The 23,699-nt window shown below is 39.3% G+C and overlaps 3 protein-coding genes across 3 annotated transcripts; 2 read left to right on the top strand and 1 right to left on the bottom strand.

The window, feature by feature from the left end:
* Positions 1–410: 410 nt before the first annotated feature.
* On the bottom strand, positions 411–7,344 carry LOC140943913 (uncharacterized). The gene is made up of 7 exons (XM_073393023.1): positions 7,196–7,344; positions 6,300–6,441; positions 3,407–3,514; positions 3,072–3,168; positions 2,426–2,520; positions 1,715–1,779; positions 411–468 (listed from the first exon to the last, which is right to left on the bottom strand). The coding sequence occupies exons 1-7, from the start codon at positions 7,219–7,221 to the stop codon at positions 411–413; spliced, it is 591 nt and encodes a 196-aa protein (XP_073249124.1). The 5' UTR covers positions 7,222–7,344.
* A 775-nt stretch (positions 7,345–8,119) lies between these two features.
* On the top strand, positions 8,120–14,835 carry LOC140943912 (uncharacterized). The gene is made up of 2 exons (XM_073393022.1): positions 8,120–8,940; positions 13,262–14,835. Exons 1-2 carry the CDS (start codon positions 8,226–8,228, stop codon positions 14,266–14,268), a joined length of 1,722 nt encoding a protein of 573 aa, XP_073249123.1. The 5' UTR covers positions 8,120–8,225; the 3' UTR covers positions 14,269–14,835.
* A 2,029-nt stretch (positions 14,836–16,864) lies between these two features.
* LOC140944699 (uncharacterized) lies at positions 16,865–21,108 on the top strand. The gene is made up of 2 exons (XM_073393817.1): positions 16,865–17,560; positions 20,180–21,108. The coding sequence occupies exons 1-2, from the start codon at positions 16,879–16,881 to the stop codon at positions 21,106–21,108; spliced, it is 1,611 nt and encodes a 536-aa protein (XP_073249918.1). The 5' UTR covers positions 16,865–16,878.
* The last annotated feature ends 2,591 nt before the right edge of the window (positions 21,109–23,699 follow it).

Below are 23,699 nucleotides of genomic sequence, written 5' to 3'. Positions count from 1 at the left end.
AGAGGAGGCACCTGCTGCAGAGACCCTGGTTTTCCATTTCCCCCCCCTTCCACACCAATTTAATAACACGACAGCACTGTATCAACTGACAACACTGAATTAACTGAAAGCAGATGATCGCCTCACAAGATGAAACCAACATCAGACCCTAAGGGAAAAATAACCTTGTGTACTTTTACTATATAGATCTGCATTTTTTTAAAGCACTGTAATTCTAAATTCAGAACAAACACGATGAACAGGATTACCTAAGTCTTGTCCAAAAGTTTTCGTCAACAAAAGACACTGATATCATTGTGTTGATCAATGATGGGATAGGGACATTAATAATATTCGAAAATCTTTTTGTCCATCGCTGCTTCAGCTGACCTGTATGTAGACGATGTTATACTTTCCTTGCTGTAGTTCTTTTATTTCAAGTCACACACTGACATTCCCGTACGTAGAGGTTGCATTGGCTGCTTGATCCTGAATTACATTTTGCAAAGGGGAAATAATGACAATACTTGCAAAGACCGTTTTGGTCTTTACATCCCAAAACAAATAACTGGAAAATTACACTTTCTCCGAACCCAGTTATAATAACTAAAAACTGAAATCGAAAATCCCTATGAGTTAAGCTCTCTAAATAACCTCTTGCAAGCATGAATCAAACAGTTGTCCATCCGTTTTTATGCTACAGTATGTTATAAAGGAAGACTTGAATTTCATTGACTGATGAATAATGCATTGGGGTGACAGACTAACTCCCAAGGGAGTGTTCTTAGCCAGTGGCATTCTACAGAACGCCAGAGGACGTAGAAAACTGAAAACTAAGTGCCTTTGCTGCAGGTGCCTCACCTCCCCTTCACGTGTTCCCCTCACATAAGCCTTTTAAAAACCATAACCAGCATCTGCTAGCGTGCTAAAAACTAAGGATGCCATGGCCTTTGCCGGTGGCAAACTGTTTTACTGGTGGCACGTTATTATTTTGTAAGGCACTTGCACATGTCAGTGGCATATGTTGGAGATTAGATCACTAAATAGAGAAGGAAAAGCATCCGGGAAATTTCTGTGTGGTCTTTGTCATAATGACTGTCAAACTTGTAGTTAAGCTATCAGGTCCTTTGGGGTGTCAGCAGCCTGCGACTGCTGAATAATCTACAGGTTCATCATTTTCAACACAGATCTGAACAGCAAAAATTAAATAAAGAAAACAGGAAACTGGTGTCAGCATTCATGACAAGACATCGAACAAGAATTTAAAATTCAACTTAAGGGTTTTCCTCTGAGTATTCTTCAAGTATACTCTTATTGTACCAAAAGAAAAGGAGTACCAGACCAAACAATTGCATTCACTGCCATAACCCCAATAATACCAGCTTTTTAAGCTGTTTTGTGTGCCCCCATTCTTTTGTGCAGATGTAAACCTGGTGCCTGGTTAGGCCCTGCATGCACTAGCAAAATTGGCTAGAGTTAGAGCCTTTAAATTATTAATTTACAACCATTACAGGCATGCACATATTGCACAGGTCGGGAATGGTATCAATCTCTTTAAATTAGCAAAGCGTCAGTTTAATGGAAGTGAATTAACAACAGAAAAACTGTTAGTAAAAAGGCATAAAATGAAGAAATTGTAAAGGTATTTGCTCTCTGTTTTGACTATTTAAATGGTCTGAGCTATTATTGAGTACATTGCTAAATTCATGATCATAAGGATTATTTTTTTACTTACACTAATGGGGTCTTCTTTCTTGGGAGAAGTGCAGCAGTGCTGGGACTAAAGTTGGACACCTTCCCCTTTGAAACAAGAGAAAGACACAAAGTATAATTTGCCAAAGATATGGTTTAGCCTAGGATATCATGACCATTTTACCATGGAGGAATTTTTGTCAGTGTTTATCATCTCACTTCATCCCATGATAGATATTCCATGGGACCAGTTTAATCTTTGAATCAGATTTTAAAAAATGAAAGAAAGAACCCAGGCCATTTGGGACATTTATTATGGTTAATAAGAGAAAGGGTTTATGGTACCAGGGCATCAACCAGTCATTTAGTAACCAGTAAAATAATCTGAGAAAATTTTCAGCATATTTTTTTTTATTACCCTCAACTTTAATGTTATGCTAATTGAATATAAAGTACTCTTACATATCTATATTTATTATTATTAATTTAAATATCTATTATTAAGCCTCATTTATTTAACATGCAAGTTTTTTCTGACAAAGTTTTCTATAGTTTTGCCTTGATGAGGTAAAAAACCTGTTTGGTTTTTCATCTTGCACAAGCGAGTTCAGGCCAGTCAATGAAACTCTGTCATATAATGGTTCGTTATGTCCTGATCACAAATTTTATTTTAATTCATGAACTTAATTTAGTTACTTTCAGTCATTTAAAATTTAACATTTGAAAAAATAAAATAGAATTCCATGATACATGCCTTCATTTTCCCTTTCAGTTCACCAAACCAAAAACCTACTTTCTCCAGCTTGTTCCTCAGCTTTTTATCTTTATGTAAAATTCCACTTAAGGAAACTGAAAACATAAAAATTGAGAAGTATATTCATATAGATAGATAACACTGTCAATAATTCATGATAAGATCCCCTTGGTGGGATGCCTAGTTAAGTATGTGTTACCATTAATAATATATTGTTATTGTTGTGTATCTTCATGGTCTACAGTTTATGATCTTCAATTATTGTAACTGTTTCTTTTGGGGGTTGCCTGATGGCTGTTTCATGAGATCTAACTAGCAATTTTATCAAATGTCACTAACCAAACAGGCCTGCATTCCTTCTCCTACAATACAAAATTTTGGGGGCCAAAATGCAGTCTTTCTTGAGAAATGTACCCTTGATGGGGAGCGATGAGAGAAGGCTGTATTTGTGTGCTATGATGTTATTTGCAAAATTCTAATTCTGAATTATAAAATTTATCATTTTAATTATTCATATTAATATTTTTAATATTATACAGTTTAATCGCTATTGCAAGTACTGAACCACATGGTTATTTTGTTTAATAGAAGGAAGGGTGTGACATGGGTAATAATTTTTTAGAACAAAAATATACATTAAATTCACCTTGAATTTGGTTTGGAAGCACATCTATGGTAGTTCCAACATTTCCAAGAAGAAATTTAATGAGTGATATGTTGTTGTTATACCTCTCTTGAAGCTCCTAAAAAATATTGGAAAGGGTTTTTTTTGTAATAGAAAGATTTTAATTGGCAAACCTGCAAATAATTGCACCCTACTGCTATAAATAATATGCATGGTCAATTCTTACTATACTGTTTCTTCTGAAGTTTTGAGAATTCAACAAGCAGCCTCATTCTATTACAAGCCCTCCCCTATTTGTAGTGGGGATTTTTTTATGCTTTGCAAATGACATTATTATTCAAACATTGATAACATACCTGACATAGAGATGAATCACAAAAATTCTGTCCATCACAACATCTCAACTGTGAGATTACATCCAACAGATTTCCATGGTTTTTTAGACAGCGAGAGAGGTTGTTGCACTTGATGGTGAAAAGTAACATTGAATGTATATAATTAAAAAAATGTTACAAAAGAAGCAGCAAGAAAATAGCAAAATTTTGGAGACATGATTAAAGGAATGTTAATAAACTGCCAAAATACAACCTTATTTTGCCTTATATTAATTCGTGCATGTTGTTTTTCAGTCAGGAGAATGCATGTTCAATGTAATGTTGACAAGTACAAGGCAATGCCAAGCACTCGGTCCTGAATGTACAATTCCCAGTAGGTATGATTTACACTGCATTCCCATTCCTAGTCCTGATGTACATGTGAACTGTGTCATTTTATGTGAGTTTGCTCAAAAATAAGCAGCTAGGGTCTGAAAACATGTTCTAACAGTAATGTATACATTGATTAATTGAATTGTAGTTGATAATACAACTTATCTATTTTCCTGCTATGAGATAAGAGGCCTTAGTGGTGTCAAAAAGACTCAAACCTCAAAACTCAGACCCCCAGAGAGGACATGTACAACCAGCAGATCAAAAGGAGTTCATAGAGGAGGCGAAGATACTTGACAACAATTCACCTGCATACATGATAATGGTGAGATTTAAAGCATTTTGATAGAGGCTGTAATATATGCCATTATGTACTCAAGTTTTAAGGGGAATGAAATTTCAAGTCACCTGGGGGGGTATGGGTTTTTTACTCAAGATACCTGGGAATTGGAGTGTTTTCCAGGGTGTGAGGTCAGAGTTTTTGTTCTCTGAGTTTTTGTGACACCAGATCATGAGGCCTTTGCAAGTCTCCTGCATGTCATCAGCCAACACTTAGAGAAAAGCAAGCTCTAAGAAATGTATTATTTTGCAAAATAATAGTGTGCCATAAATAGGGTGGTCTCAAAATTATGCTCTGGAACATTTCGGGGTGGGGGTGGTACTCTCTTACAAGAGGCTATTGGGGATGTGCGGCTGGATGGGTTGCATTTTCACGACTGGAGTGACTATAATAGAGTCGCATTTTCAATAGAGTTACTAGAATGGGTTCGCAAATTTTCGGATTTTTGGCGTAAGTATGGATTCAAAATGGGAAGATTCTCGGTTAAAAAAATCAGAAAGTTGTTGTTAAATTATTAGATTTAACAATAAGCTCGTATTGACCACATTACATTCTGCCGCTTGAAACCACATTGATAAGGTAGATGTATAAATAGAAAGTGACTAAGTTGAGATCGCGAAAATTACATTTTCCAAAAAGTGACTAAGATGGGGTCTATAATTGGCCAAAAAATAGACTATAATAGGGTAGGGGCTCTGAGAGGCCAGCGGCACATACCCAGCAAACATTAACCCAAGTACCCCCCCTGGGAACATTTGTACAAGCTCAGGCTGAGAGTTGAGCAAGGTACAAAAATTAAAGCCTCAAAACTGCCTTATGCAAACAAGCACGACCCACAAAATTTCTGTTTACCCACCTTTTAAATTTTCAACAGTGCCAATTACATACTGAATTTGCATGTGCTCTTAATTTTACCCTAAAACTTGCCATCCAGAGTAATCACTACCCAAACATATCCCAACTTAATATTATACTTCCTAACATTATCTTACTGCTCCACCCTACCTACACACACACAGACACACACACAAACCACCAAATGAAAAATCTCAGAATTTCAAATTTTAAACCAGAATAACCTCCAGTCATCCTGACCACTTTGAATATGGAGGATCTCTGCCTGGGGGTCCACGTTTATTTTCCTCCTGAACAAGTCAAGTATAATTTCAAACTTTTATACCTAAGCAAGCATGCTGAAACCATTGTCGACTGATGACAAGAGAATAATAAAGCTCTATCCTGTTTCCAAAAAAAGGGTTGTATTTGCCTTTGGATTACCCTTCTTGTAAGCCATAACATTATAAACACCAAGAGCCTATTTTACTGAAAATCCTAGAAAAAAATGTTACCAAGCATGTTCAGTTTTAGTTTAAGTTTCAAGTTTATTTCAGTATTATTTATTAAAAGAAAAGTTACAAAACTGCTCTACCCTCAAATAGCAGGGCTAATCTAACCAGGTAGAGCAAAACGGATAGTTTTAATACACTGAAAGTCTATATAAGGTTCAGTCGTTTGAAATTGGGGTGCTAGAAAAAAGACTGTAAAACACAGATCAGGGGCACCCAACGAGAATATAGTTCAAAACTACTTAAACAAAGCATTAATTATTAAGCGTATTTTAGTATTTAAACGGTAGATATAGGCATATTTTTATCCCCTAAAAAGTTTTCTTTTGTTCGGATTTCCTAGTCTAGTGATCCGAAAGTTATAGGGATCAAAACTTACCTATACGAAAATTTCAGTCAGAAAAAAGGTTCGCGATAATACTAGGTGACATTTTGGGGGTAAAAATCCGTTATAAATGGGCAATTATACCATTTTTTTTGATGTTCGAAAATCCTAGGAGAGGAATGCAAGCAACAAATTTTACAACAAATGTTCGGAAAATTCTAGATGTCAAATCGTCTTCCGAACCGATATTTTCCGAAAATTGACGTTGGGTGTCCCTGACAGATACCTGAATCTTTCAATTTCCTTTTTTACATATTGAAAGAGGTACTGATACTGAAATCAAATCAGTCGCGGAGTAAAAAATAATCCCTGTCAATTTTCTCCTTAATACTCTGAAGGAGGAAATTAAGAAGCCCTGCTCTGTATCCAACGGCAGTCATTGTAGATTTAAGAATTAGCACTTTCCACAAATTTTAAAAACCCCTAATGGGGAGGGTTTGATCAAACATCCGTTCAATCTCTCCACTTTACCTTGTCCAGGTATTCTTGCTCCAGGGCTGCTTCTCGAATCTTGTCCGAACGTGATCTTCTCAAGGGTTTTAACTTTCTACGCAGCACTTTGCCAGAAAAACCAACAAGATGCTGGGCTGAGGAAAAGTCTTTTCTCTTTTCTCTGCAAATTACTCTAGTTAGTTATTATAAAGTAAACCTGACAACCTTTTTCTTTTAAGTGAGATTTATTGAATTTGACAATGACCTAGAAACAGGTCATAACACACCGAAGAGAAACCATTCATTGTTTAACACCAAAAAATTAGACCCGATTGGATTCTTATATCTCTACGACTTGCGCTTGTGACAAATTATCTGGGCTAAAAAGGCAAATTATGAGACATTTTATGAGACAAAATACCACACAAGAATGACACGTCACCGAAAAAATCTTGCAATTACAGTCGTGTGATAAAAACGCGGATGCATACGTATTTTTCCTTGATGTAATGGATTTCGTTGTTCGCGTGCTTTAACTCACACCCCTGTCGACGTCTTGCTTCAATATAAAGAACCTTTTCCATTTCGGTTTTGAAATAAACAAAAGCTACACGGTTGAGTTCCGCACATGCGAATGTGTTTTGGCCGTGTTTTTCATTTAGTAGTGTTGTTATAAGTAATTCATAGAATTGAGGCGGAAATTTATGCAGGTTCTGCCGTTAGACGCTATAAATGTCTTAGAAAACTCCTCATTATCGAATTTTTTAACGAAAAATCTATTGTAAACAAGTGATAAAGAGACATGTTTATTCACCTGTTTGCCTTTCGTGCTTTTATTAAAGCATGTAAAATCGTGAATGTGACACGGATTGCACAAGATTTTTTAAAGTGAATGTAAAAAACTTAGACGTTGTCTGTCAAGAATGATACCATACCTTTGGCTCTCCGACCTTTTCCTCATTGTGCATGTATTCGATGCCCGTAGTCGTAAGTGAGTAGTTACATTTTCTAATAAAACCAAATCCTTTCTTCGTAGCTGTGTTTGAATCGTGAAGGAAATCGAAAGCTGAAAACACGGAAGTCTAGCTAGCGTCCAGGCTGTTAACAAAGTCACGCGACTAACTCATGCCTGCCCGGGCGCGTTTGGGGGGCGAAGTGGGGAATTTTGAGTGCGTCATAGACGTCATTTTTGCATCCACTAGAATGCTGATTGCTACATTATATGAAAATACATCATTTCCACAACCTTCCTCATGTGGGTACCCTCTGAATATGCTCAGGGGAGTTTAGATAACCTTCATGCACCACAAGGAAGTAGTATGAGAAAGAAAAAAATAAAGAACTACACCCTGTTCCTACTCATTTATTTGGGTCATTTACTTGCTTGCTTTTCTAGTTTTAAAATATGGAATATAAGGACTTTTCTTCGCAGTTTTAGCTTTAATTCGTTTTACTATCTCTTACTGAAAAGAGTGCCCGCGTCTTCTCACGAGAGGTGCCGCTTACGCGAGGTAATGAAAGTGTATGGTCTTGTGGTAAAATTATTGCAACCTCAGTAGCCAAGGTTACCCGAGTTCTCTATCACCGCTGTATTAAAGAAGTGAAGACGCATTTTTTTACAGCCTTAGCCTCAATCTGAAGTAATATATTCACAAATTCCAACGAGAAAATGACCTGTTTATTACTCTGTCTATTGTGTATATTCAAATTTCAAACACTTACTTGCCAGAATTTCTGAATATTTTACTTTACGTCGAGGCTAACGCTGTATGAATGTGTCGTTAATATTTGTATTCAGCGGTGATTTTTTATTCGAAACTGGACTATTGCTGACAGGGGTCCCGTTGCTGTGTATTTTTTTCTTCCCCAGCCCCTCCCAGAGCCAATAAATACTTCCGGGAGGAGTCTGTTGGTTAGCATGCAGCACTTCTAGGTTGGATTCGTTGCTTAAAGAATCAAGCAGGTATGGGAAATGCTTCTTCTGTCCAAGACATAAAGCTTGGGGATAAAATCGGTGATGGGGCATATGGAGAGGTTTTTAAAGCCGTGTGGAGAGGAAAGCAAGTCGCTGCCAAACGAATTCGCGCGATATTCTTCGAAGGCGATTACGACGGAAGTATTAGAGCAGCGTTCTTGGAGAAGTTTAAATCAGAATGGGAGCTTCTCAGCAATCTTAAACACCCTAATATTGTGGAGTATTACACAGTGATCCTACCCCCTCCTCCAGAGACACCGATCATCGTCACCGAGCTGTTAGCATGCGACTTGGCGAAACACATTCGGGATTCGCAAAGCAAACCCAAAGTGTCTTTCTCGGAAGTGGTGAAAATTATGTTGGACGTTGCCGAAGCTCTGCAATATCTTCATTCACAAAAGCCTCCGATCGTCCATCGCGATTTGGCAAGCAAGAATGTTTTGCTAACAAAATCGCTACACGCAAAGATCGCTGATTTGGGTTTGGCAAAGGTTTTCCCGCACGGTGCTATGTATGCAACAGCCATGCCGGGTACCCCGGTCTATGCCGCCCCAGAAACTTATCCCAAGAAAATGGGAAGAACACAAAAAGGAAATAAAGCAATCTACACGGAGAAAATCGACATATTCTCCTTCGGCGCTCTTATGTTGGAGACGATTATTGGTCATCTACCTGAACGCATTCTACCCGATCCGGTTCTTGAAGGTCAGTATTTTGTTAATAGATTAGCCATCAGACATGCATTTAGATTTCAATTATCGTGATCAATTATAGTGATCGATTACAAGTAACGTAATGAATGATTTTCCAGTAATGTGAGACTTAGTTATGCGCACAGAATTATGGGATCGCCACGGGGCAAACATTGCAAGTCGCTACAAAGAAATGTATGGCTTGGAGCTGTTTCTCCGTTAAAAGCAGTGTCTTTAGACAGAGAATGCCGTATTTTGCCGTGATTTTATGAGAAGCGGGGGTGAATAATGTTGGTGCTTTGAAATTGTAAGTTTTTGTGGGATCAATGCTATGAAATCTATCGATAAACACTCCTTGCGTAAGGTCGACTGTGAAATTTACTGAATGGTCTCGAAATATATAGTACTAACTTAGGTATAAATGAGTGGGGAAAGCGGACTCATTTAAGCCTTTCCAGTTCATGTACTTACATGTGCTCATATTTAAAACGAGTGTAATTAAGCTCCGCTCGGCGATCACAATGCTGTGCCAGTTTGTGAAAACGATCGAAGATAAGCTTATGTGTTGTCGAATTTGATATGTATTAACTTTAAAAACAAAAATATCTTCCCCACATTAGTATATTGATTTCTTCTCGCAAAAAAAAAACACACACACACACAAGCGAGTGCCTTGTCATGATCCAGAGCACCAATGAGTTCTAATGCCTTTTCCAATCATTTTTAGGGAAGATATAGAATGTCTGAATTTCGCACATCAACTTGGTATTTTATATTTACACACTCTGACTGCTTTTGTATCGGAAATCTTACTCGTTCGTACGATTTCTGCCTCATCTACTAATGGTTAAATACCATGTCGTTTCCATGAAATATTTCGTAAATGTCACTTTGTTTATACCAAAGTAAAGGAGGATTTTTTATCTTGATGGCCACATACATACCTATGATTGTTGTCTTGTCACAAACGGCCGTCGATAAAACCTGTAACATGGAACATTCCGGAACATTCCGGAACATCCCGGAACATGAAAAAATTAAAATATTTTTTTATGAAAAAATAATTAATTAATTAAATAATAATATTAATAATAATAATAATAATAAATAATAATAAATAGAACAATAGATAGAAAACAATTTTTGCAAAAATTTATAATAACAAAGTAAATAACATAACATAACATAAAAACGAAAAATAAAGAAACAAACAAACAAAGAAAGAAAAAGAAACTGGTATCATCTCCGAGTATGAGAAAACAATATTTTGTGGCAATGAATTTTTTGGGCGAGTGATGGTCCATTCAAATGACAGTAATAAGTGAAGGTTTGCTTCTAAATTCAAAATATATTAAAATGAGTCGCGAGGAGAGGGTTTTTAAGCTTTCGTCACACAGCCACCTCTTGTTATCCATTTACGGCTTTGCGACTGTAATGAGAGCTTAGGAGATCGTCGCTTTGGACTTGGATAATTAAATTAAAGATTCACATTCGCCGTGATTAGTTGCAGTGGCAGTGGTAGCGCAGCGGTAGTTTCTAACTGTTATCAGTTAGCCTGAATTTTAGCTGTCTCCCGCAAACTCCTCTTGCTACTCGAGGAGACGTCTAAAATATCAAACTGACTGTAAATAGTATAGAAACTACTACGAATGTGAGTATTGTCCATTAAAATCCAAAGACAGGAGCCCTTATACTCTTCTTAAGTTCACAGAGCCGCCTAGTCTGTAAGTAATTCATGTCAACCTCAAGTGAAACAAAGCACCTCAAGTAAGCAAATGTCGGTTATATATAAGGAGACTATATGTTGGCTTGAAATGAGCTACTTACCGACTTGGCTGGACATGAAATACTGCACCGACATTTTAGACCATTGCAGAAACGTAAATTGATAACCGCCAAATGATTAACTCATGGCAAACAATTACAAGAGGTAGCTGTGTGAGGAACGCTTAAAAAACCCCCCTCCTCGCGACCCATTTTAATATATTTTGAATTTAGAAGCAAGCCTTCACTCATTACTGTCATTTGCATGAACCCTTTCTTGCCCAACAAATTTTAATCAGTTGCGACAAAATATTGTTTTCTCATACTCAGAGAGGATACTTGTTTCTTTTTCTTGATTATTTCATTATTTTTCGTTATTTTTTGTTATTTTACGTTATTATTAATTTTTACCAAAAATATTTTATTATTGTTATTTCATTATATATTTTTTTCATGAAAATTAGTTTTATTTTTTCATGTTCCGGGATGTTCCGGCATGTTCCGGAATGTTCCATGTTCCGGATTTTATCGACGCCCGTCACAAACCGCACATCGCCGCACAGCGCTCATCGCGGCCAAGCTTTGTTACACTCGTCGTAAATATCACCACACGTAATTATAACTTAAACGCTTAAATGAGCCAATCCTCCTACATGTATTTGTACTATATATTTCAATTCAATTTGTACTATATATTTCGAGACCTTTTCTTCATGTAGATCACTGTAAATTCAGTAAATATAAATTTCACCCCCAACCTCACGCAAGGAGTGTTTATCGATAGAATTTATCGCATTAATCGCACAGAAACTTGAAATTTCAACGCCCCAATATTAGTCTCCTCCGCTTCTCTTAAAAGCACAGCAAAATGCGGCATTCTCTGTCCAAAGACACCGCTTTTAACGGAGAAACAGCTCCACGCCATACATTTCTTTGTAGCGACTCGTAATGTTTGCCCCCTGGCGATCCCAGAATCCTGTGCGCAAAACATGGGTCTCCGATTACTGGAAAATCATTCATTATAGGCGAAATATAGGTTTGACTGCTTTTGTTTTGTTACGCATTTGATATGCTTAACGCCCTGGTCGCTCTACTCAGTTACAAAGTCCTTCAGTTCGTAGTCGTGCGGTTGTTTTACCTCACTTGACGTAATAAAGCTCGCTTCCCATACTTTAGGATTACTTTAAAAATCCAGTACTAGTGACTAAAAGAGGTCGAATTGGCAAGTCTGGCTGGTCTTCCCAGCCGTTTCTTAGTGGAAAGTGAAAAGTGTTACGAGAAAAAATGTCACACAAAAAAAGGTCACGTAATTCACCACCTTGAAAAGTAAAACTGCTGGCTTCTGGCTCAGTGATCAGGGACCTTTTCATGGATGCTCAATCCAGACACCTCAGTTGCTGAAAACTTTTATAATTTTAGATCGCCTCTGTTTGCCTTTGCTGACTTCCCTTAGTATCTTGCTATCTTTCCTAAAAAATGGGCTTTTTCTATTATTTGACTTATTTAGCCTGGTGTTTCGTGCATGACGCAGCACTTGTCATGGCAGCGTTTTCCGACCGTCGAGCTGCATCACTTAAGTAAGATTCTAAGAAATCGGTAGAGAAGGTTCATCCAGGAAATCCATAATATTCACTCATACACAAAAGAGTCTAACCCAAATAAGGGAATCCGGATTCTGGAATCCTTGAAATTTTTCCTTGTGGAATCTGTCATCCCGGGCTTTGGACTCGGGAATACAGCTCAGGGAATCCGGAATCCCACTAGCTAACGGAATCTAGAATCCTAGTCCCACTGACAAAGACTGGAATCCAGTACCAGGGATCCGGTACCCTGGTTTCCAGAGACTTTTTTGGCGCGGTTTCCGGTTTCTGTCAAGTCTTTATAGTGACCCGAGTTTTTTCTCGCGGCTTCGGCCTACGGCCGAAGATGTGTCAGCCTTCGGCCAACACCAAAAATTTCCGCCGCACGCAAGAAAAACCTCTGGTACACAGGGCAGCGATCCGGAATCCATGGAGTGGAATCCAGAATCCAAGATGGTCTTGGATTCCCTAACATTGGGCGAACTGAACGTTTTCCGATGCAAAAGGTGCAATGAACCAGTGATTTTACTTCAAGTTGGTCTGATTTGATTCGATTCGATTAGACTCCATCTCCATCATCCAGGACGTATTCAGTAACCTCTGTCAACCTGGGCACATCAGAGTGAAGGGGAAGGTGGTTTTGGGCTAGCTTAGGGAGCTAATATTATCACCCATACAGATATCACTTAAAGTAGTGTGTAAAAAATAGTTTATGCAGGAAAAACAAATTGTTATGTTGTGTCACTATAAGAGCTCTTTTAAGAAATTTACTGAAATAGGCAAAAAAATTGTTCCCGGGAATTGGTTGCCTGTTTCAGTATTTGTCACTACTTTGGATGAAATAAAGCTTGAGCCAGGCCATTTGTCCAAACCCGTATCTTTCACCTGTTCACACGGGGGTTACACCACATCCAGGTCGCCTCCGCACACCTGTAATGACACAAATAGATGCTGTTCCTCTCAAAATGTGATGCGTTTCTTTTTGTGTAGATGGAGAGATTGTTCCAGAGTACATTCGCCGGAGCGAAGACCTGGAGGAGATGGGACCGGATCACCCACTACATCATCTCGTATGCCAGTGCTTTGAAAACATCCCTGAGAAAAGACCCAGTGCTACTGACATCATTAACACCCTTCTGAAATTTACCAAAGAAATAAAAGGGAAACTTCCTAGAAAGGCCACTGGGGAAAAAGTTGGGGCTATGTCAAATATCCAGTACGACCACAAGTTTAAGGTTCTGGTTTTAGGTGAATCCGGCGTTGGCAAGACGTCCATAGTAGCTCGATTCCTTGATGCTCATAGTTCGTTTCCTGACAACCCTTTTCCAAGCACCTTGGAATCTGAGGATCACTTCGAGCGTCTGCGATTTCGCGACAAGTCAGTACATCTTCACTTGGTCGATGTTGGAGGGAACAGGTTCAGCCCAGCAGCCAACTTTGCCCCGCAGATCTTCCGCAAGGTCCGGGGTGTGGTCATCGTTTTTGATCTCACCTCGCAAGTGTCTTTCTTGGAAGTTTCCGCGTGGCTGGAAACCGTGAAGAAAGCCTGCCATGTGGGAATACCTGTGGTACTGGTTGGAAACAAGAATGACGACTTGGACAGATGGGTTGATGGGCGGACGGTGGAGAACTTTGTCTTGAAGGAGAACTTGTTTTACATTGAGGCCAGTGCAAAAACTCGAGAGAACATTGACGAAATCTTTTCTGTTCTTATTGGTTTGATGATTGAGAATGAAAATCAGCTGGAATCTTCTCCTGATGGAAGCACGCTTCTTGACTCTCTGCGGAGAACATTACCTGACGGCGAAAGAATCGAGAAGAGCTTAATTGCTGAAAGACAGAGAAGCCCTCGGCACGAAGTTCTTGATCCTGGGGTTATAGTGTTGGAGGACACGAATGCTTCCGATAGCAAAACGGGAAACAATAGTGCAGGTGAAAAAGCTGAAGATGACGGTACCAAAAACAAGAAAAGACACTGGTGTTGCTTAGTAACCTAAGAATTTCACCCTTGCAGATAAGTTTGATAGATTTTACATACAGATCAGCGGATCCAGGGCGGGTCTTGGTGGCTCCGAACCTCCCTCCCTTAAATTTATCCCATGAAACCAGAGAACTCCATTACTTACTTAACGACTTAACGTCTAAATGTTTGATAACTGAAATTGTTGCCAGCAGTGAAGGATCATATTATAAAGACCAATGCAAGTGAAATTTCAAACAAAATTTTGCATAACCGACCAAGAAGTGTGGAAATAATCACTTTATATTATTGAATAGTATTCTCAAGTGTGTACCTCTTTCTGGGTTCTGTCCGTACAATAAACGGTATCCCTATTCTTCTCGATTAAAAGAAACAGAGAGAAATGTAGTTAAAGTGAAGAGGAAATTAAGGACTGGGCTGGCTATAAACCTTGCTTTGATTGTCATTTGTCCTTTGCACGGCATTTTACCTCTTAGTGTAGTATAAAACAGCTCAGTGTTATTTACTGTGGCTTATATAAGACTGACAAGAAATTATATACCGTATGCATTGTTCTAAATATGTAGTAAAACTTAGAATACCAGTTTTGTGGCCGTCTTTTTGCGATTATTTCAATACTGAGGATTATGTTGAGTGAATGTAATGGGTTTAGGTCGTTGTTAGGATCTGAGGTGGGGTCAGGGGTGGGGATGAGAGATGGCCGGGCCTAAGCAGAGACTGGGGGTGAGTTGGTTTGTTTTTGGATCAATGTTCTCTGTATGATTGTTTTTTTTTGTGCTTGGAGATTTGATTTTGTTACTGAAAACTACCCTTCTTACCATCCATACCGTAAACGTCTGATTATAAGCCCCGGACTATGCAACTTTGTAAGGGGTTTTACGAGGGCTTATAAACCCGGAAAGGTGACTTATAGCTGCGAATGCACTAAGAAAGTGTTGCAAACACAAGCTGCGTTGGTGCTGATTAAAATACTTTTTGAATTTACTCGTTTTTTAAAGTTACAAAACGTCATAAAAATCGATGCTATTTCAATACAAACTAGGAGGGGGCTTATACCCGGATGTATTTGTTTGTTTACAGCAGGACCCCTCTCCACCCCCCCCCCCCCCCGCCTGGTTTACAGAGATAGACCTATAACTGGGGAAGCTTATAAGAATGTGAGTGTGTGTGTGTGTTGGGGGGGGGGGGGGGGAGGGCTTACAAGCGGAAGTTTATGGTATTTGAAACGGTTGAGCACAGTCAGTTCAAAGAACAAAGAACGCAAACATAAATAAGGAAGTTGACGACGGACTTTGGAGGATAAAAAGAGACAGAATGAACGTCCTTAAAACTTCTCACCTTTGGAAAATTCAAACTATCAGGCGGTCGAGCTGAGACGGTCGAACGAGGCACAACTCGTCGATAAAATTGGAAGCTATTTTAGCACCATGTATATAATTTATTTTATCATAAATATTTTTGAGACTTGAACAGTTTTCCCTCTTTTTAGCCTGAATTTTATCAGATTACCTCGAGTCGTTATTACTTCCTCAGTAGCTGAGAGGAGAAAACGACTCGAAGCAATCGGATGAAATTCAGGCTACCCTCTTTTGAGAACGGATGTTTTACGAGGCAAATGAGTCAATGAGTCATGAGTCAATAAGTCAATGAGTCAATGAGTCAAGGAGTCCGATCTGAAATGAAATCTCAACCTGAGCTGTTCGTTAGCAGTATCCCAGGCCCTGCCGCTGCTACTACGTGCATGCCCCGAAAAACAGCCTTCCCAGACACCCTTCAAGAACCATTTAAACCATCAGACAATCCATACTACTAAATCTAAATCTAATCTAAATATCGTTATGTCGGCAAAATCGTTTGGGACATCACGCCAACTCTAATGGGTCCATACCAGAAGTGAAGTGCTGCCGCAAGGTTGTTCATATTAGTTGATGCACGAGTTTTAAACAGGCGAGCTTATGTAAGTAAACACAAACATAATGCAAACTGAATGAATGCCCAAAGATTTTAATCAATCAACGAGCCTTGAAAGCTGTTTAAAATTACAGTGGGTAAACAGTAATACCTCAACAATAATAATTCGTACACTGTATGTTTGTAATATAAATACTGACTGTGTACAACTGTTCGACTCGCTGTTTCATACCCCTCCTCGGGCAAATTACAATCAAGGAAGTAGACAAAATAAGTAAAAGTAATGCTTGATTTTATTTTTTCTACCGAAACTTTTATTTTTACAGATCTGACTCATTGACTCATGGCTCATGACTCATTGACTCATTTGGCTCATTAATACCTCTTTTTCGTTTCGATGTTGTATCATGCCGACATCGAATAAAGCTAAAATTGCTTCAATATATATATTCATTAAAAATTTGGTGCATTACCAGGGTTATGGGCTGCTGGCGTTACTGCTATTAAAGCATGACAGTTTTTAAGATGCTTCTCTTGCAAGAGACGTAAAGGTTTCTTCGTTTTCCGGGAAAGCATGCCCCCGACCCTCCCCCCAGCCCCCGCTAGTTTTTGACTCAACCTCTCTCGCGCGGTCCAGCGAGTAAAATTTGACATTCTGAGGGAGCATGGCAGCCGACAGGTAAAATACCTTGATGAATCAAAAGTCGCAGAGTAAATGGCAAACACTTCATGTAAAGACGAACTGACTCTCGGCGACGAAATTGGAAGTGGAACGTATGCTAATGTCTACCGGGCGGTCTGGAGAAATAGAAGCGTGGCTGCTAAGAAATTTCACTGGTACATTTCGAACAAGCCTGAAACAAAGAAATACATCGAAGAATGGAGAGTACTAAGCGAACTAGAACACCCAAATATTGTGAAATATTTAGATGTTATTTTGCCCAAGAACTGGCCGAAATCGCGAGATGAGTCCATAATTATCATCACAGAGCTACTGGATCAAGATTTAGGAACATTCATCAAGAAATCCAAAGAAAAACCTAAGGTTTCCTTCCGCGATACTGTCAGCATCATGCTTGATGTTGCCGAAGGACTGAACTATCTTCACGAAAAATCAATTGTACACCGCGATCTCGCGTGCAAAAACATTCTATTAACTTCAAAAAAAGAAGCAAAGATTGCTGATTTTGGATTCGCCAAATATTTTCCGGGTGGGCACACGGCTGCCACCGCTAATCCTGGGACGCCAGCGATTCGTGCTCCAGAGACGTTTGGAAGTAGTTTCTTCAGCAGAGTTAATTATGGAACTAAAGCAGACATATTTTCTTTTGGTGTGGTGATGTTGGAAGTTATAGTTGGACATCCTTCTCTAGTAATAGCGGAAGTACGCACCAAAGGTAAAAGATCATGTTGTTGTCACTGAATTAATTGTAAATAAACATCAACCACAAAGGATTGCAAAGGACCGCAAACGAAATTATGCCGAAGAACGTAGGATCTATAAAGACCTAAACAGCAAAAATAACAAATAGGCATATTAATTTCTGCAAGCAGAATACTGCAATGCTGATCGTACTACGTGAAAATTAACTTTGCAAGACATCAACACGACACCGAAAGAACCCAAAACACAACGGTTAAATCACAAAGGTTTGTGGTTAATGTTTGCAATTTATGTATTTTGGGGCCGTAGATCTATTTTTGATCCGATATGCTGCAATTTTTGCATGGTTTGCATGTTTTTGAGGTTGGTTTTGGCCAATCCTTTACATTATTTTTCTCTGCGAGACATCAACTTGACACTTGGACTCTTGCCCTCCATGAGACACGTGGTATGGCGTAATTCTGTGGGTGTTGAGAGTTCTAAGTTGGGCTTAAGGTGATTCCATAGTAAAAGAACCTAACATAGATTTTAGCTAAAACTTGGTACACTGATGTAACAAGTCAAGAAGATGATAAAAAATTAATAAAAAGTGAGGGTCACCGTGCTCGTTTTGACGTCACAATGCTGACAAATACGGCTATTAAGGACCCTTTTACAAATACCGCGGGCAGCGCAAAACTAGACAAAAAGGAGAGATTTTTTTGATGATGCATGTGACATCGCACAGAATTTGACTTAAATGTATTCTTTATCCGCTTACGTACCAGAAAAATGCTTTTTAATGCCCTTGTTTTTACTTTACGCTCCAAAGTAGAATTAAATTGGACGCGCGCTTTTCGACCCGGGATAGCTCAATCCGTACAATTTAGTAAAATTGCCAAAAAACTGAACATAGATTTGTGCCAATTTTTTTCTTATCGAAAGGAAGCACTGTCCTTATTAAAATCATGAAATAAAAAATGGGGGTCACCGTACTCGTTTTTACGGTAGAGCTGCAGAAAGTGCGCACCAAACGCATTTTCTCCGATTTTTGAGAGAGGACTGGGGCGAGTTTCAAAATAGAATGTATGTGAAAGGGGGAAGAAAGTATTAAAAAATCCGTTTTTACAGAATTTACATCGAGATATCACATTTAGGACACAATGTGATAAAGAAAGTGTTTAAATGAAAATCAAAGTAAGCAAGCACAAGTTAAACATCCCCTATCGAGGTTCTCCTAGAGGAGGTCGAACTCAGCAACACGCGTACTGCTTACGTTATGCACATTCCCAACACATTGAGTCTCACCACGGCAAGAAACAACAGCAAGCAAAAATTCCAATAGCGTTTCTCTTCAGTCAACTTCATTTTAACAATATTACTTCACATGCTCTTTTTTCGGCGGCCATCTTGTTATGCGCAGTAAGAGATGCGCAGTGCAAAACTAGGGAATCACCTTAAATCGGCGTGTGCGGATATTTTTCACCAGAGTTTTCTTTGGTTGTTGCGCCATACTGACGAGCTACAATAATAGCGAAACAGCTGTCTATGGGTATGATCCTGCTCTGTTTTGGGTTCTGTTGGTGTTGTCATGTAGTCTGCTACACAGCCGTTTTTAGTGTCGTCACGCAATGCTCCTCCCCACTAACGGCTGCTGAAAACCGAACTACATTCCTTTGCAAAGTTATAGGGAAATGAATTGCGCAATTTTTAGACCGCTCAGGGACCCGTCGCGTAGTTGTGGGTTCTATCAAGGAATCTGCACTTTTATGTGCAGTCAAACGTCAAGAGCCATTTTGGTGCAGTAGACTCTCGCTCATTTGCGCGACTTCGTCACTTAAAAAGTCAACTTGAAGGCAAGTCTATTCGTGCAGTAGAACTGGATGTTACTAAAATGGGGAACGCAGAACGAGCACGGAGTAGGGGAAAATGAGAAGTGGGAACAAACCTAAAACCCAGGCTAAAGGCCCTAGTATCAGGAACTTCATTACCCATACTTTACTTTGCTGCCTTTTATCCATTTCTCCTTTCTTGTTTCCCATTCCCTGTTTCCCTTCTCCCTTATTATTCGCAAGCTCGATTTCCCTAAACTACTGCTTATAAGCCCAGCCCTTATACATCTTCATAAGGGTCGTTAAGGAGGGCTTATATCTGTGGGGGATTTTAACTGGAATGAAAAAAGTGCTTCGAAACAAGCTATAACAGTGCTGATAAAAATGCCTTTTTGCATTTACTGCTGGTTTTTAGTTTAAGCTTCAAAACATCATGATAAGTCGAATTCGTTTAAATACAAGCAAGAAGGGGGGAAGTGCGGCTTATGTCTGGGGGCTTAAAATCGGATGTATTTTTTGTTTAAAGGTAGATGGGCCCATAAATGGGGGGCTTATATTGGTGGGGCTTGTAAACGGCAGTTTATGTTATCCCTGAGAAAAATAAAGTAGAGTAAGGGATAAGACTTCTTAAGAGCTTTTAATACCGTGTCGGTGATATAACTTGTGGAATGGCTGTCTTTATTTTGAAAAAGTATAATATATAAACCTGCAAGCGAAGTCAGCAGTGGATCGAAGGCCTTTTTCCACAGATATGATCTGTCTTGGGCCCATATTTTGATGGAGGTTTAAAGAAAATAATTTTTTTCTTTGGTTGCTTTTAGATGGGAAAATAGTCCCTGAGTACATTCGGCGGAGCCAGGACCTACATGAAATAGACATTACGCACCCTTTGCGGTCGCTCATATGGCGGTGTCTTGAGAATGACCCTAAAGTCCGTCCCACAGCCCATGAACTGGTGAAGGAGCTGATGGAGCATGAAAACAACAATGAAGTTCAAAGATCGCAGGGCAGCATCGATTGCAGACATATTATTCATCGCATGCCTGCTGGGAACTACGACTACGAGTTCAAAATCCTGCTAGTGGGAGATACTAAAGTGGGGAAAACCAGCATCATCACTAGGTTCGTTCGACCCGATCTTGATTTTCAAGAGAGAAGACCAGTGACTCTTGAAATTGGAGAACACAATGAACGAGTTCAGCTTAAAGGCAAGTCAGTTTTCCTTCAGATAGTGGACACGCCGGGACAGATGAATGTTACAAGCCCCCTTCCGCAGTTCTATCGTGGCGCCCATGGTGTGGCCATTGTGTTTGACGTTGCATCATGGGATTCCTTGGTGAACATTCGTCAGTGGGTGGCTATGGTGCATGAGAAGTGTGGCAGAGACATTCCTATTATCCTTGTAGGAAACAAAACGGACTGTGAACAAAGGGTGGTTGACGCTGAAACTGTGAAGGAGCAGTTCAACTTTTTTTACATCGAGGTTAGTGCAAAAAGTGGAGAAAATATCGAAGAGACATTTTCTGTGCTGACAGAGCAGTTGATGCAGCAGAAAGACTTGGGGATTTCTGATGCTTCTGCCTCTGTCGTCATTGAACATCAGTTATCTTCTTCATGCTGTCCTGGACCTCCTGCCAAGTTCACTTCAAAAGAGCCATGCCAGCGAAGGAGAATCAAGAATGATCCAGACAGTATCAGCTTGATATCTAGAGATCCAGCTGGCAGAAACAGAATGTTATGCTGTTTTTGACTTGTAAAAAAAAAGCCCTTATGCTTGGTTAAGCCTGGAAATGTTACAGGAGACTACGGCCAACAATAAAGCACCGGATGGAGTTGGCTTGTAATCAGTGGGGAGCTTTACATTATGGTGGCTGCATTGTCATCAAGACAACCCTTTAGTTTTTTCCAATGCCCGCCCTGTTTCTGTACAATTCAACAGTTACCTATTTCCTGAAAGTAATTTCAAGACATTTTTCAAGTTACTTGTTGTTCTAGTATGGTAAATGGCCATATGTTTTCTTTTTGTTTAATATTCTTTGCCCTCCTCTACACAACATATCTGACAATGTGAAATTTCCTAATATTTAGGCTTTTATGGATGACTATATCCTCACACGCAGACGTTCTTTTGGCTCGTCACTCAATCATCCCAATGCTCGGGGGCAAGGAATGCGTGACGGACCCTTAGAATGTCTGCTAGCCAGCGAGCAAGCTCTCCTATGTGGGCGAGTGAAACGAGTCTCGCAAGAATGCACTAGCGAGTGGTGAAGCCGCAAGGGGCAGCATTCTCGCGAGACTTGCTTTACTTGCCCAAATTGGAGAGCTTGCTCGCAGGCTAAACGTCTGCATGGGAGGCTAATGAAGGATGTGATGAGGCCCCGGCTGTTCAAAAGTTGGATAGCGTTATCCACCAGACAGATCACTATTCAGCGGATAAGTATAAAGGGAAACCAATTGCGCTATCCGTTGAATAGAGATTTATCAGGTGGATAGTCAAGTTATCCACCTTTCAAACAATCGGGGCCAGGATGACAAACATCCACTTATGAAGGATGTGAACACAGCACGACAAAGATTCTTTTAATAGACTTAACGCATATTCACTTAGCGTTGTGTGATTTTTGCAGGTTTCAAATTGTGCTAAAAAATTTTTAATTTATAGCAATGGCGATTTGTGCCGCAAAAATCACCCTTTTGAACCTGTGTCTTTTACCTTGCTGCATTCATGAGAAGAAAACTACTAAGTTACTTTGATTCCATCCTTTCAAGCGAAATCAACAATTACAACAATGAAGACCCCTTTCGCTAACTTGTTGATCATTTGCTTTTTTCTCACTATTTAATGATTGGCTAATTAGTATTACTGTAGATGTTGGTCAGCCTTAGAGGGCTGGAGGGTTTTAAGATGGAATCCATCAGGAAATTGAGTAGTTTTAGTTTTCAGTGGACAAAAACCTTGTACCAGAATAATTTAAACATTAATTATTGCATTCTTTTTTATATTTTTTTTCAAGGGCTACATGTATAGATATAATTAGTCAACTGTAATAACACCATGTAAAGACTATTTTTCAATGGGGCCCGAGAAAATAAATGTCAATTTTCACAAGAATTGTGAAAATACAGGTAAAATTCTAAAAATTTCATGTGTAAGATGTCATTTTTTAAATTTGACATTTATTTTGTTGGGCTCTCATAAGAAATTTTCTTTGGTGTACAAAATATGGCGAGCCGTTTACATGAAAGTCAAATAGTTGGAACCCGGCTAGGCGGATCCTTACCCCTCTTTGATGGTAAGGCCTGGCCCCAGGGGTACTGCCATATATGGGCTATATAGGTATGTGCCGCTGTGAAGCGTATGGTTTTCGAGCAGCTTACTCTAGGATAGGGTATATAAATCAGAGTGTTTGGGTCTAGAATAGGGTATCATTTTTCAGGAAACTGATCAGTTGGTTGAAGATTTTATCTAGACTAGGGAAACAGCTACTCTAGGATACGGGGGATTTGAGAAGTTTACTCTAGTTTAGGGTAGCTAAATTCAGCTGAACTAGCTCTGGTATAGGTTAAGGGTTCCAGGGTCCCAGCGGCACATCCCCACCCCGAAATTCCTAAAGTACACCCCCCCCCCCCCCCCCCAGGGGCCTGGCCAAGAGCCGTTGTCGGCCGGCTCTTGGTTGGGGCAATTGCAAATAGCTCAATTTTTAATCTCATATAAACGCTCGCTACCATGCAAGAAAAGTGTTTTGGCAAAGTTCCCAGCAAGAGTTTCTCACCCAGTATTTAGTCTTTATTAAAAAACCAATAATGCATCAACCGTGCCTTATTTACAATGAATATAAAATATGAAACAAATTAAGATAAAAAAAATACAACTAGCTACTAATGGCAGACAATGCTAAAAAGACATCTGTTTACAAAAGTGGATTTATAACGTGAAGTACGAACTCTAGGTAATATGTAATCATATGGCCCCTGCTGCATAAGTGCCTAGTACGTCTCGGCGGTAAGAGATCATCAAGTGCAGTGGTATTTGCTGTGATCTTGTTCCATAATTTGCTGTCTCTGGTGGTTAAAATATCACAAATACTATATTTCTTCAAACAGTATCCAGACTTAAATGCTCTAGCAAAGAGTTTGTCAATTCTCTTTAGATATTTATCGTAATAACAGCAACCCCACACCTCAATAGCATATGTAAAGACTGAGATAATTAGACTTTGGAAGAGCAGACCTAATTGCTCCTTAGGGTAGCCATAGAATCTACAAACTCTTAAAATATACAAACGACTGCTGGCCTTACTAAGCATGTGATCAATATGTGTGTCCCAGTTCACAGGGTCA

Source organism: Porites lutea, chromosome 7 (assembly GCF_958299795.1).
Source record: "Porites lutea chromosome 7, jaPorLute2.1, whole genome shotgun sequence".
In the NCBI taxonomy this organism is placed as follows: domain Eukaryota; kingdom Metazoa; phylum Cnidaria; class Anthozoa; order Scleractinia; family Poritidae; genus Porites; species Porites lutea.
Note: the sequence above shows the minus strand (reverse complement) of the source record. Positions and strands in the feature narration are given on the sequence as shown.

Bases quoted from the DNA above. Each gene is read 5' to 3' on its own strand.
- LOC140943913 (XM_073393023.1), bottom strand. From the start codon at position 7,221: ATGAGGAAAAGGTCGGAGAGCCAAAG. The intron at 2,521-3,071 runs GTGAATTTAATG...TTATGTTTTCAG, and splicing joins GCTTCCAAACCAAATTCAAG to TTTCCTTAAGTGGAATTTTA. The intron at 1,780-2,425 runs GCATGTATCATG...CTTGTTTCAAAG, and splicing joins AACTGAAAGGGAAAATGAAG to GGGAAGGTGTCCAACTTTAG.
- LOC140943912 (XM_073393022.1), top strand. From the start codon at position 8,226: ATGGGAAATGCTTCTTCTGTCCAAGACATAAAGCTTGGGGATAAAATC. The intron at 8,941-13,261 runs GTCAGTATTTTG...CTTTTTGTGTAG, and splicing joins ACCCGATCCGGTTCTTGAAG to ATGGAGAGATTGTTCCAGAG.
- LOC140944699 (XM_073393817.1), top strand. From the start codon at position 16,879: ATGGCAAACACTTCATGTAAAGACGAACTGACTCTCGGCGACGAAATT. The intron at 17,561-20,179 runs GTAAAAGATCAT...GGTTGCTTTTAG, and splicing joins AGCGGAAGTACGCACCAAAG to ATGGGAAAATAGTCCCTGAG.